The sequence below is a fragment of the Sphaeramia orbicularis genome, chromosome 6 (assembly GCF_902148855.1).
Source record: "Sphaeramia orbicularis chromosome 6, fSphaOr1.1, whole genome shotgun sequence".
Taxonomy (NCBI): domain Eukaryota; kingdom Metazoa; phylum Chordata; class Actinopteri; order Kurtiformes; family Apogonidae; genus Sphaeramia; species Sphaeramia orbicularis.
In genome coordinates this window covers 15,485,062-15,498,671 of record NC_043962.1, presented here as the reverse complement: position 1 = coordinate 15,498,671, position 13,610 = coordinate 15,485,062, and the positions used below count along the sequence as shown (strand labels likewise).

General features: G+C 37.1%; 1 protein-coding gene across 1 annotated transcript; it reads right to left on the bottom strand.

Moving 5' to 3' along the window:
- Nucleotides 1–3,043: 3,043 nt before the first annotated feature.
- Nucleotides 3,044–12,074, bottom strand: LOC115421413 (probable polypeptide N-acetylgalactosaminyltransferase 8). The gene is made up of 11 exons (XM_030137297.1): nt 11,903–12,074; nt 9,678–9,924; nt 7,348–7,514; nt 7,028–7,211; nt 6,608–6,805; nt 6,213–6,327; nt 5,888–6,073; nt 3,835–3,972; nt 3,581–3,676; nt 3,313–3,480; nt 3,044–3,189 (listed from the first exon to the last, which is right to left on the bottom strand). Exons 1-11 carry the CDS (start codon nt 12,072–12,074, stop codon nt 3,055–3,057), a joined length of 1,806 nt encoding a protein of 601 aa, XP_029993157.1. The 3' UTR covers nt 3,044–3,054.
- Nucleotides 12,075–13,610: the final 1,536 nt, after the last annotated feature.

Here is a 13,610-nt window from a genome sequence, read left to right as displayed (position 1 = left end):
AAAGACCATAACAGATTAGGACATTTAATAAAAACTAATCAGTTATAAGAACATAACAGGGGTGCACTGGAATTTTTCTATTACAGTACACAGCTGCCAAATACAAATTTAACATTTGTCATCAACACCAGATATTTTATCAGCTGCAATTAGACCAGACTAACAAGGAAGCAGCATGGGACTGACTTTGTAATTCCTAATTTTTTTTTCATTCCTAAACAGTTAATGTAATATTTTTGTTGACCAGTTCAAGCTGAAAGTTACGGAGCCTGGTAGGGGACATTGAGGAAAAAAAAGTAATAATAAATAAATAAATAAATAAAAATAAAAATCGGGTCAAGTTTTGCGAGATCTCGTGATACTTTTGCGAGATCTCAAAACTTGACCCGATTTTTTTTTTTTTTTGTAATTAATTTTGTTTCTCAATGTCCCCTACCGGACTCCGTAGAAGGTCCACTCTTCAATCACATTATAATTGTTTCCTTTCATATCCGCTGTAGTTATTTATTTATTGTATTATTATTTTTTATATCCATTGTAGTTCTGTACTGACGCAGCTGCTCTGGCTACGTCACCACCCGCAGGGACCGCGCGCACACACACACGCGCGCGCACGTGCAAGACCGTGAACACACGATGACGCACACTTTCACTCACTTTCAGACTTTTGTTGTTGTTGTTGTTGTTGTTTTGTACACCTTTTCCCACCCTTCCGCCGTCACTGTGATTGTGGGTACGTACTCGGTCACAGTTGCCGTCCCCATGCGCATACACACATTCACATTTAGCATTGCTTTCAGTGACAGCAGGTGGACACAGATACCAAAACAGTAGTAATTGGACTTCCGGGTTTAACATTTGTGGCGGTTACATGTGAAGGCAACAGTAAGTTTCAAGAACATTGCAGAGAAGACTGCGACTTTTTTCCCCTTTGTTGATTGTCCTGTAAACAGTGTATATACTTCTAAACAGTGTTGTCCACTTTTTTTTTGGCTAGGTTTTGTTGGACACATGTTTGCACTGGGAGGCCAAATAAATCAACATCACCACAGCTTCACAACTACACCATCATTTTTTCCAGCCATGTTTGGTGAGTTTTTAAAGAACCCCACAACAATAGCCGCAATTACATTTGTTTTTGTTGTCCAAATACTTATAGACCCTACTATAGCCTATGTAGGCTAATCTGCAGCTGAAACATGTCAGTCACTGTAGTAATTATCCAGTGGAAGGACCCATGACAGACAATTAAGTAATCCTTCATATGCATTTTTTTTAATCCTCAGAAGTGCTAGAAGATGAATGCTACCTTAAATACTAGCAGGAAGGCTGTGGAAGTCTTTTCCCACATGTTGATACAGAAAAATGCTCTGTGTGTCCATAACTAAGGCAGGACAAGTTTTCATGTGCATGCGTACATTATATGCCCCATTGTTAATCACTGAATGTCTGCTCCCTGGCCCACCCATGGTAATAAATGGTTGTAGAAGGTAGACTTATTGACTAAACAGGCAGTGTGGGATAATTACTCCTGTGTTGAAGTTCTTTGTGACAGTACCTTTTGCCTGTGGGTGTGCTGTTGATAACAGCTTTGTTTGACACAGTGCTGTCGGCTCATTGTAGGTCTAGTCTATGGTTTATTGCATCAGAGAAGGCAAAGAAATGACATGACACTGTCTGAAAAGCAAGGACATTCATATAGCAACACGTAACCTATAGACTATAGGGGATGTGACATGAAAATATTCCACAAGATATTACAGTGAATACTGTCGAGATTGTAGTATGAACAGTTAGATGCTATTATTAATGTAAATTAATATAAAACAACACTATCCAGACTAGACAGCTGCTTAAAGTAGCTTAAGGCCTCTGACCACAGTGTGCTGAATATGACATAACCTAGTGATTCATGAAGGCATTGCTAAATAACTAAAACCAAAACATTCTCACCACAAAGTACAATCAGGGTGTCATGAATGCAGTTGTGTTACTATATTTTGTTTTGGTAAATCACAAATAGAAATTTATCTTCATCATTATTCCCCATGCATGATCACTCAGCAGCGGCGGATCCATATATATATATATATATATATATATATATATATATATATATATATATATATATATATATATATATACACACATAGACACACACACACACACTACCAGTCAAAAGTTCGGACTGACTTTCTCATTTAAATGACATGAGATGGACCACAGATGGCCAACAAGTGCTCAGCATCACTGGGAACTCCTTCAAGACTTTTGGAAAACATTTCAGGTGACTACCTCATGAAGCCCATCAAGAGAATGCCAAGAATGTGCAAAGCAATAAAAAAAGCAAAATGTGGCTATTTTGAAGAATCTAAAATATAAAACATGCTTTGAGTTATGTCACACTTTTTGAACTACATAATTCCATATGAGTTCATTTATAGTTTTGATGCCTTCAGTGAGAATCTACAATGTAAAGAGTCATGAAAATGAACAAAAAACTGGTGAGTCCAAACTTTTGACTGGTAGTGTGTGTGTATGTGTGTGTGTGTGTGTGTGTGTGTGTGTGTGTGTGTGTGCGTGTGCGTGCGTGCGTGCGTGCGTGTGTGTGTGTATATACAGGGGTTGGACAAAATAATGGAAACACCTAACATTGTGGCATCATAGAAGGTGTTTCCATTATTTTGTCCAACCCCTGTATATATATGCTGCTTGAATAGACAATTGTCTCTTCATGATTATTAGACTTTCGTCCAGTTCAGATTTTCCTCCCTTTACCATATAAACACTAGTTATAAATGGCAAAATACACAGTTGACCCCCCCCCCTTCCAATACAAGAAATAGGAGAGGCTCAGGGTGCAAAAATTTGTGCACAAGCACCACCCACAGGAGTAAAAGTCACATCCTAAAAAGAATGAACAATGAATGAAGGGGGGGCACGGTAGGTAGGGTGCTGGTAGGTAAATCCACTATTGCTCAGGGTTATTGAAGAAAGTCTTTCCAAGTGTTACTTACTTTAACATTATGGGCTTTTAATGCACCGCAAAGTAAACTAAAAAGTTGTGATCACATTGTCAATCTTCCAAGCCTGTCCAGTGCACTTCTGAATGATGAGTTCATAGTAGCCGTTTAGCCCCCAGGCGATTTCTAGACATCTGTTTGTTGCTTTGTTTCTAATTGCTTCACCCTGAAAAGTTTGTGTGAAAGATAATGTGTGAAACAAGCTCAAAATTCTGTATGCAAGAGATTAAAGTATTTCACATTTCAGAGGTCTAAACAAAATATGATGACTGCCCGTCAGGGGTCTTACTTGTCTGAAATCCCAGTGCATGTGCAGTTCCTTTTGCCTTGCCACCTTGCAGTCCTGCAGGGTTGGTGTGCTGCCACTGCCTGAATCTACCAGGCATTGGTTGCTGTTGACTTTGTGTGATCTAAGCCCCCCAATGATGATTTCACTTTCTGTGTTATAGTAGCAAAGCTAATGGAAAAGATGATAGAGAGGTAAAAGATATGCCATTATCACATCAGTATCACAGATTTTTTTCTTTGTTTTGTTTTGCTTGTCTTTATCAGATTACCTGTGGCTGTTGAGAATGACACTCATACAGAATGGGGATATTTCCTGGGACAGCACCTTGGTCCACACAGTACCTGCTATAGATGGTGTTCTTCAGCTGTCGGTCAGTCAATAATGTCAATACTCTTAAATCTATTCAATGGAATGTTTAATTTCAGGAAGTCATACATCTATACTGGTTATGCAGTAGGATGTCTTATTGTCTCTTTAATAGACAGTTCAGTAAGTGAATGTATACTCAAAAATGTCACTTACTGTCCCATAACCCAGAAGGTTATCCCAAGTCTCCAGATTTGTATACACATTCTCCAAGTACCACTTGAAAGGCTTACATTTCAGCTTTTCTCTGAGCTGCTTTCTCTCAGACACATTTCCAATATCAAGCCCATGATTCTGTAAATCAAATGTAATGTCAGAAGGTCTCTAGTGTGTAAAACATCATTCAAAAAAGTATGATGATATCCTCTAAATGCATTGTTTCATTGGGCCTATTTGAATATAAAAGAAGTATGAACAAACATTAGCCCTTACATTTCTTTTTTGTTAAAGACGGAGGCAAAGAGGGACAAAATTCAGTGCTGGCTGTCAAAAACAGCTTACTGTTTCAAAGTTATACTAAAAAAAAATCCATTTTGAAAATAAATGAATGAATTAATATCTGCCTCAAAGATTAAATTTGCTAAATCTTGCATACTTTAATAAGATGAATTGGAAAACAAATGACAAAAGTGCTGGTTAGCTGATGTTTTCAGTGTATATAATAAATAATAGTGTTATTACACACACACACACACACACACACACACACACACACACATATATATATATATATATATATATATATATATATACAATATATTTCTAAATCTTCTATTAGAAAGAACCTGAAAAGTTAATGTGTTGTAATGGCAGTGTTTCGAAATTAATGTGGTAGCTTTGAGACAGACATTCCTTTTAAGTAAAACCCATTCTCATTACTTCTCAGAATTTCACATTTTGACCCAAGACTTTATTTTGGGAACTACAGCCTACCAGTATTTTTCACTTAATTTTTCTTCACTAGTGACTCCATGTTGCTAAAGTGGTAATACACAAACTGTTTTGCACTTGAAGGTATCTTGTCAGCAAAAAAAATTTCTTGGGCAACATAAACTTCTTTTTGCTGCGGTTCCATGTGATGCAACATTGGCCTAGACAACATAGCTAATGGTGTATAGTCAACATTATTCTATATGAATTTAAAAAAAAAAACAGCCATAGCTAGCTTGTTTGCCAGTTTTCCCAGCTTGGTAGTGCATGAGCAGCAATAGAATGCCAAAGTACCTCTCTTTCCGGTCTGGCCCCTTTTTTTCCAGGAAAAACATTGCATTGTCATGGGCTATCATTTACACATATGATGTTTGTCATTTTAAAAGACACTGTACATCATATTGTAATAATACAAAGACGACACACCAGAGAGTCACGACCTGTTCAGAGTCGCTTAAGATGTCTCTGCAGCTTCAGCTTGATCAGAATGTAATGATTTAAAACTTGCTCTTGAAGATGTTTGTAAAATGTACCAAGGCAGCATCTGTTTTGTTGTTCATGACATGTATCACCTGTGATGAATGATGCAGTCCATTTATGCATTTTAACACAAAATTAGATATCTCCTCGATATCTTTGCCACAAACTGTGACTTTTTTGGCTCGTAAAATTATCTTCTAAATTAACAAACATCATATATGTGAATGGGAACATTACTCAAACAGGATAAAGAAGACTGCCATCGAATGTTGTAATGAGTTCTTGGCCACATCTTTTGACAATTAGGACCCCCTGTACCTATACCTTGTTGCTCCCTGCTGTCCTACCAGTATCACTATCCCCTCACCTCATCTGTGTTAGCTTCTCGTATTTGCCCCCATGACCATGCACTGACCCCAAAAGACCTGAAAAATTTTGGTAAGTATCACCATCCAAATTAGATGCACCAACCCCGATTTGACCTTGAAAATCAACGTCAAGATTGACACCCAAAGAAATTGTTCAAGGGCTTCTCAAATTGCACCGAAAGACCTGAACATGAAGAACATTGTGTGATTTGGTGGAGAATAATTACGTTGACCCTGATGGATTTATACACAGATGGAGGATACAACAATAGCTGAGGGGTAAAAATGATTAGCCTCTTGCCATTGAATACCATCCATATTTTACAGAAGCTAGGTCTCATGTATCACACAGAAAGGGACGGGACTCTCCTCTCTTCAGAAAGCTGTGGGACTGTAAAACATTTAGTTATTTCTTGTTAAATGTCACAAACCTGAAGAGGAAGATTCCATGCAATCAGTACATTTTTCTTGAAGTCGTCAAGCCAGACATCGGCAACCCGCAAAGCATTCCTCTTCATGAGAGGGCTGAGATCAAGTGCATATGGTTTGTGCATCCGTTCAATGTGAGCTATCCTGGAGCAAGGTACAACCTCTATACTACCTCCACAAAGCCACACCTGAATGGTAAAACAGGATAGATGACATGAAATAGTTTAGGAACCTGTGTTTGTTTAGTATACTTCTAAGGTAGGAAGGTATAAGGTAGTGAAGGTCCCTGCAAGGACATATCATTTGTAAATAATTACGGCTGCTCACACGAATGCCAAGTTCAACATTTTCTCCCCCATAAATTGTCATTCCACCATCAAGCCCGCCGATTTCTCCAAGAAAGCGTCTGTCTGCTGCAAAGATTCCCATGATAGAGGGACTCCTGTCCAAAACAAACAAGAGAAAATTTGTGTGACTTAACCATGTGCTTGCTTTGCAATATGAAGAACACAGCTAAATAAATGTGGATTGATTTATAGCCTGATGAAATTACTTGTTCATTTTAATGCAGTCATTTGAACTGTAGAAGAAGAGTTATATAGTCTTTTTCTCTAATATGTTTTGTCATTTAAAAAGAAATATGAAAGCAAAAGAATTCATATACAGTAGATAATAGGGGCACACTAAAAATGAACAGCAACCAAAGTTACATGTCCACGTACTTTCCAGGCTGAGACTCATCCCCCTTGTTTATCCAATCCTGGCTAAAGGACTCGTATAAACACCACAGAGCCCAGTCGAAGCCATGTCCAAATGAGAGATATTTTTCCACATGTAGGTCATCAAAGTGGACTTTATCAAACACAGGGGACACCACGACTGTCCTGTCAGCTTTAATCCTGGCCAGCAAAGGCTCAGCCCTGTAGAGGACACCGATAAATGACACTAATCTCAAGATGAGGACGCAGATTGAATCATTAGTCACCAAGTTAGACAGTGGAATTAAGTCAGTTCTTGAGATCACACCCAGATCTTGACAGTTCTTTATTTAAAGATTAATTAACTTTTTTTCCTTTTTTTTTTTTTAATTTTTATTTTTTTTTAAGCATCATGCATTTATTGGATTTATAATGTATACTTACCATCCCTCTATGACTTCAATATGGGCATCCAAGATGGCCACAACATCCGCTGTGGCAACCTGCCAACCTGAGTTCCGGGACTGGGACAAACCCATTTGTCGTTTATGCCGTACTTTCCTTATGAGGCCAGGCCTTTCTGAGTGAATATGATGTATGTAGTCTTGTAACCGTTGTCCAAGGTCATCTGAAAATGTAGTCTACAGTCAAATCTATAAATAAAGGAGTACAGATGACTACAGCATTTATGTGCTGGTTGTCACATTACTTAGATTCCATTGAGGTGCTGTGTAATTATGATATAGATGCTGTGATATACTCACTGTTTTTGCTATAGTCATCCACTAGAATGATTTCTCTCAGTAAGTGCTTTGGAGTGCGGGCAATGATACTTCGTATTGCTCTTTGAATGACAGAAAGAGCCTCGTCTAAGTAGATCAGCACCACACTGATGGTTGGCAGGTCTTCAGGGTAGTAAACATTCCGACATCTAAAGGTTAGTAGTGAGAGATGGAAACATGATGAGTTCACAAACAGTTTAGGATTTTTAAAATTTTTTTAAAGGTACAATGTGAAGAAAGGTACATGTGGTGATGGCTTTTTATTTTCAATGTAAAATGGTCATAACATTGACAACTTTAAATTATAAGCATTTTCACTGACTTCCTCCGCTGCCTACATCCATGACAATACCCCGTGGACAGATTTCTATATAGAGGGTATGCATGTGACGTCACTGCTAGCAGACCCTACTGCTAGCGGAAGTCAAGTCTTGGTCAAAGACAAAGAACAGAGAAGTAGATGGATCCACAAATCCAGGAAACCAAACCTAGATCTGTGGATCCTGTTTCGTGTCAGGTAACATTAATTTATGCTGTATTTTTGGGTCAAATCAGACCTTAAATGATGTATTGTTTTGGCTAACGTTACTTCTCAGTAAAGCTCTTGGTTTCATGATCAGGTCTTTCATGGTTTTTGTCTTCATTTTGTGATTCTGAACCTTGTGCTCCTACATGATTAGTAAACTAACTTAAACTGAGGCTAACCCAGTTTTTCAAATATGGGGGAACTGGAGAATAAAGCTACGATGGAGTATTAGAGCAACATAAGAAAATAAAAACACTTGTCACTACGAGTATAAAGTCATAAAATATTGATATAAAACCTGTAATTTTATGAGAATAAAATCGAATACAAAAAGAATCACAATGCTATGAGAATAAAGACATAGATATAAAAAACCCCTCATAATTCAACAAAAATGTCATGCGTTTATGAGATTAAAGTCATCATATTCTGACAACAAAGCCATAATATTACCAGAATAATGTGGTAATTTAAAAACAGGTGGTACAAATCTCCCAATTTCCCAGAATCCAGTGGTCCCCTGCTGGTCCACAGCAGTAGTATCTGTGTTGTATAAAGTACATATGAACTAGACGTAAATCTCCTCAGTACCAGTAGATCATGCATATATTCACTGGGGTCAGTCCACAGTCTACTGTAAATGCACTTTGGATCAGCTGGTTCTGGGCTCTAGTTTTGGACCCTGGTTGTCAGTGATGATGAAACCATGTATATTTGTTTCAGGTAAAAATAGCGATGATCCCCTCCACCCTGGATGTCAGCATACTCCATTTCTGTCCACATGTCAGTGTTCATGGACCACTTGTTCTTTGGTAGCTCGTACGGATCCATGTCCAGTCCAATTGTCCTTAATTTAATTTCATATTTCACATTTTCCCGCTCTGGCTGTGTTTACTGCTATACTCCGTCATGTTGAGCAGGTTGGTTTTTGCCACTCAGTCTGACTCAGAGGGGTGTGGCCTGGGGGGGGGGAGTGACGTATGTGCATACCCTCTATAGCAGTTAGATCTTTGAAAATCCAAACGTGCCATTTGAGCTTGCTTAAACTTCAACATGGAAACGGTGGCATACTAGCTACTGTGAGCTTAGAAATGGAGTCCAAACAACAGAGTGTAAGGTCACAGGCACATGCAACCATGCGACAGGGTGTTCAATGCAGTTTATTGAATACCTAGTGTTGTTTCTAATAAGAAGGCTCTGTAAATGTTACAAATTGTACCTTTAAATCAGCTGATCCCTTTAAATAGATAGGCTTATATGTTTTGTTCTGAAAGATGCTAAACAAAGGGACAGGTTTTTTCTGTTTTGTTTTGTCATTCTTTCAGTGTGATGAGTGACAACTATAAATAAGGTGTGTTGTTCACTAACATGAAAGCATTAATCACAATTTCAATTGATGACTGAACGCTCATTAATGAATCCACCTTTTCCTCCACTCCCTGATTTGCACATAGCCCATAACCCATCCAGTTTTGTCAGTGTATTCAGTACTAAGAAAACGGTCTGGAATTGGGCCAGTCGCTGTGAAAGATGCATGATCTATTCTATACTGAACCAATAAAAGTCTGGGGGGTGGGTTTTTCACAATGCGTCATACTTGTAAATGGAGAAAAAAAACAAACAAACTGTATCTGAAACAGCTGTTGCATTATGGCGTTTCAAATCAGGACAAGTATTTAATGTAAAAAAGTCAAAACATTTACTTTCCTGAGTCTAAGGAGGATAAAGTTAATAATGCACTAGTATCAGCTGGGGTTCTGAGTAGGATTCGTATAAACAGTGTTACCTGCTGTCTCTTGTGTCTGGAAGTGCTCTGTCTAGTGGCGTCCTGTTACTCAGGAAGGCGTTGTATCCATACATACGAAACAGAGCTTCTGCTTCCTTTTGCTCGTCCTCTGTCAGGTCATCACCCCACTTCGTAAACAGCGCTGAGTTTGGATATAGCTTTGGCTTTGGGATCTTCTTCTTTTGTTGAACCACTTTTGGTAAATGTTTGATGTCGGAGCTCTGGGCAGATGTTTCGATTAACATTGCTTATGGAGGTTAGAGATGAAAATGAGAGAGCTGTGAGGTTTACCTGTCTCAGATGAGTTCAGTAAACAGTACAGAATTAAGAAAATAATGCGTGTGATTAATATAATGTTAATACTGATTTTAATGCTTAATGATGACTATAAGTTTTCTTTTCCTGGCTCCTCACAACTGTTAGTTTGTCAGACACCTGTGTCCTTCAAAACATGAATGTTTCTCTCAGTCAGCTTCTCAATTCTGCATATTGTAAGCTACTTTATCTCTAAAGATAGCACAACTTACAGTTTGACCTTTTAGCCCATAGCAGAGCATGAGCTCTCTCAGTTCTGGAATTCATCAAAGAGTTACTTTCCCTAACTTCCCAGAGTGACTCCAAGGTCTTACATTCTGTCCTGTGTCCATCTGACATTCTTTCTTTTACTTAGCAACAGCATCATACGTCATATTTTATATTAACCAATCCCATGTAAGCTTAGCACAGCCTCTATAAGTTAGACTGATTTTCTGTATTAGGTAGAACTGACTTCTGACAGAGGGCGAAGCTTCTTTTGTGAGTTTCTCACTTGTGCACAATAAAGGAAGGCCTGACTGACAGCCAATCCATTCTCCACAAATTTCTTTGTCGTTTACGCCTCCACGACAATAATTACATCTGAATTTGCATTGAAATTACTGTCGAATATGTCTTTAATTAATCTTGAATTTTCTTCACTTGTATATAACCAGATACTGTATTTATTTATTTGTAATGTATGAAAGTTTTTTGCTTATTTTTTCTCGACATATTGATTTGACAAGCTCTATGCTGCTCTCTTGGCCAGGTTACTCTTGAAAATACTTTTTTTAATGTCAGTGAGGATTTCACCTGGTTAAAGGCTATGCATACAAGTAGAACATGACAGTAGCTATATGCATGTCATCCACAATCTATTCTGTTATTGCTAAGTTTGATGAAAATAAATTTTTTGTCTCAATTTTAAATGACAAAATAAGTTTCATTCTGTTAAATTAACTAGTTTGTTGCATAGAAAAAAATCTGTGCATGCATGTCTCTCAAAAGCTATAAAAGGCAAAGCATTTCCAAACTTTTTATAGGCAGTGTTATCAGTACAGTAAAAGATACATGTATTTATAAAGTCATAAAAATATAAAAATGTGTCTATGCCGTACAGCAGGGGTGTCAAACTCATGTCAGCCCAATCAGCCCAATATGATCTGTCAGACCAGTAAAATAATAACATAATACCCATTAAATAATGGAATCTCCAAACTTTTCTGTATGTTTTAGAGTGAAAAAAGTAAAATAAGATGAAAATGTTTACATCTACAAATTGTCCTTTAAAAAAATGTGAATAGCATGAACAACCATGAAGAACCTGAAATTTCTTGAGGAAAATAAGTGCAATTTTTTTTTACAATATTGTGTCTCAGTTTATCATTTACATAGATGCATTACAACGTATGGAGCGCAGTGGATCTGCAAAGGCACAAAACATTTGGTAACAGACATAATATTTTAAGTTCAAACTGTACTTCTTTTAAGACATTTCACATTGGTCACATTTGTTCAGGTTATTCGCTTTTTTTGGTGAAAAGGCAGTTTGAAAATGAGAACATTTTCTTGCAATTTTACTTTTTTACAGTAATACAAAGAAAAAAGATGGAGTTGTCATTATTTATAGGTTATTATGATCACATGTGGCCCCTGAAGTAAAATGATTTTGACACACTTGACAGTTAGTGTTTTCAGTGTAATTTTTGTAATTTACACATTCATCCCACGGGACGAAGTGGACCCTTTGGTGGGCTACTTTTAGCCCACGGGCTGTATGTTTGACACCCCTGCTCTACAGTGAAGTGAAATTCAAAGTCTCATATTAGATATTTTACAATGTGATTACTTGCAGATATTTCTGATCAGAATAATTAAAACTTAGTGTAAAATCCAGCTGTTGAAGTTCTTGTTAAAGGCAAACTTACTCAGCTTGTTTAGGGTTTCTTCAATCCTGTCCAGTCTCCAGCTCACACGCTGCTCATCTGTGGACCTGACTGGACCAGACTGGCTCCAATTCCCAGACATGTAGTTAATAATATACAACAGTAGTAAAGAAAAAATTCCAATTATTCCAGCTTTTTTCAGATGCGTCCTCATTGTGGTTCCTCTTGGACCAGCTCGACAGATGAGTCGCTCTTCTTCCCATAAACTTTCCTGCTAATAAGTAATATGAATCATGTCTTATCTTACTGATAACATGTTCAACCACACCATCTCAAGCTAAGTCGTTTCAGTCCACTTGCTCAGTTTGTAGTTTTTTAGTTGATATAAGTTACAGAATATAATTTAGAGGCTGATAAGAAGAAACATGGGTTGATATACTGAAATCAAACCTTCAAGTGATAGTAATCAGGGGTTGTAAAGTATATGTGGACAAACCCTGCATTATCAAGGTTGCAGTATAATAAAGGCTTCAAAGTACAGCAAGGCTTTTATTGTGCACACATCACCTCCTAGTTCCCTTTCACATTAATTATTGTCTTCATGAGAACAGTTTTACATGTAGTACTTATAGAAAGGATATTTTACTATTAGTGGCATAGTTGTAAATGGGTCTGTTTCTGCCCTGTGTTTACTTTGAGTGACATTCTCAGGCTTTGTCAACATTTGTGTAACACCTTTACAACCAGATTTAGCCTTGAACTCAACTGCACCACTTTAGAAAATTATCTTCTCAAAAAATTGCGGAGTAACCAAATGTTTTTCCTCCTACCTCACATTGTGCCCGTTTGCACACTCGCTAAAAGTCTGATCATGTAAACAGCAGTAATCTGATAGTGAAAAATCTAATTAACACACCTGGATTTCTGCCCAATACTCCGACGGCATATATGTTTACATGTATAGTTGTCAATTTGACTTGTTTCATTTTTACATCTGAGAATGTGCAAAAACAATTATGTCATTGAAAAGTGACATAGTCAAACGTGAGCAGATGACGGTAACAGGAAGTAAGTCTATCATCACATACTGAAAGAAATTTTATTATGGTCTGAAACAGAGGTCTCAAACTCATTTCCTTTCAGGGGCCACATTCAGCCCCATTTGATCTCAAGTGGGCCAGAGCAGTATAATGATAGCATAATAACCTACTAATAATGACAGCTCAAAATTTTTGTCTTTGTTTTAGTGCAAAAAAACCCCATTAAATTAAGAAAATACTTACTTTTATAAACTATCCAAACAAAAAAGATGTGAATAACCTGAAAAAACTGAAATTTCCTAAGAAAAATAAGTGCAGTTTTAACAATATTCTGCCTCAACTTATCATTTCTAATGTGTATTATGGATCGGATCTACAAAGACACTAACACTTAATAACAGGCAGAAAATTGTTAAAATTAAGCTTCTTTTTCTGTAGACATTTCAGGTTGTTCATATTTGTTCAGGTTATTCACATTTTATTGTTACAGGATACTTTGTAAATGTAAATATTTTCATTATGTTATTTTCTGCACTAAAACAAAGACAAGAATTTGAAGTTGTCAGTATTTATAGGCATAATGTAATATTTTTTTTCACATCAAACCAAGAAGAAAATATGGAGTCATTATTTTTTGTAGGTTATTATGCTATTATTTTACTGCAGATCATATTTGTCTGTATGTGGAACCTGAACTAAAATGAGTTTGA

Coding starts and splice junctions, on each gene's coding strand:
- LOC115421413 (XM_030137297.1), bottom strand. CDS start 12,074: ATGAGGACGCATCTGAAAAAAGCTGGAATAATTGGAATTTTTTCTTTA. Junction 6,806..7,027: donor ATTGAAGTCATAGAGGGATG/GTAAGTATACAT, acceptor TGTCCTCTACAG/GGCTGAGCCTTTGCTGGCCA. Junction 3,481..3,580: donor GTCATTCTCAACAGCCACAG/GTAATCTGATAA, acceptor CTTTTCCATTAG/CTTTGCTACTATAACACAGA.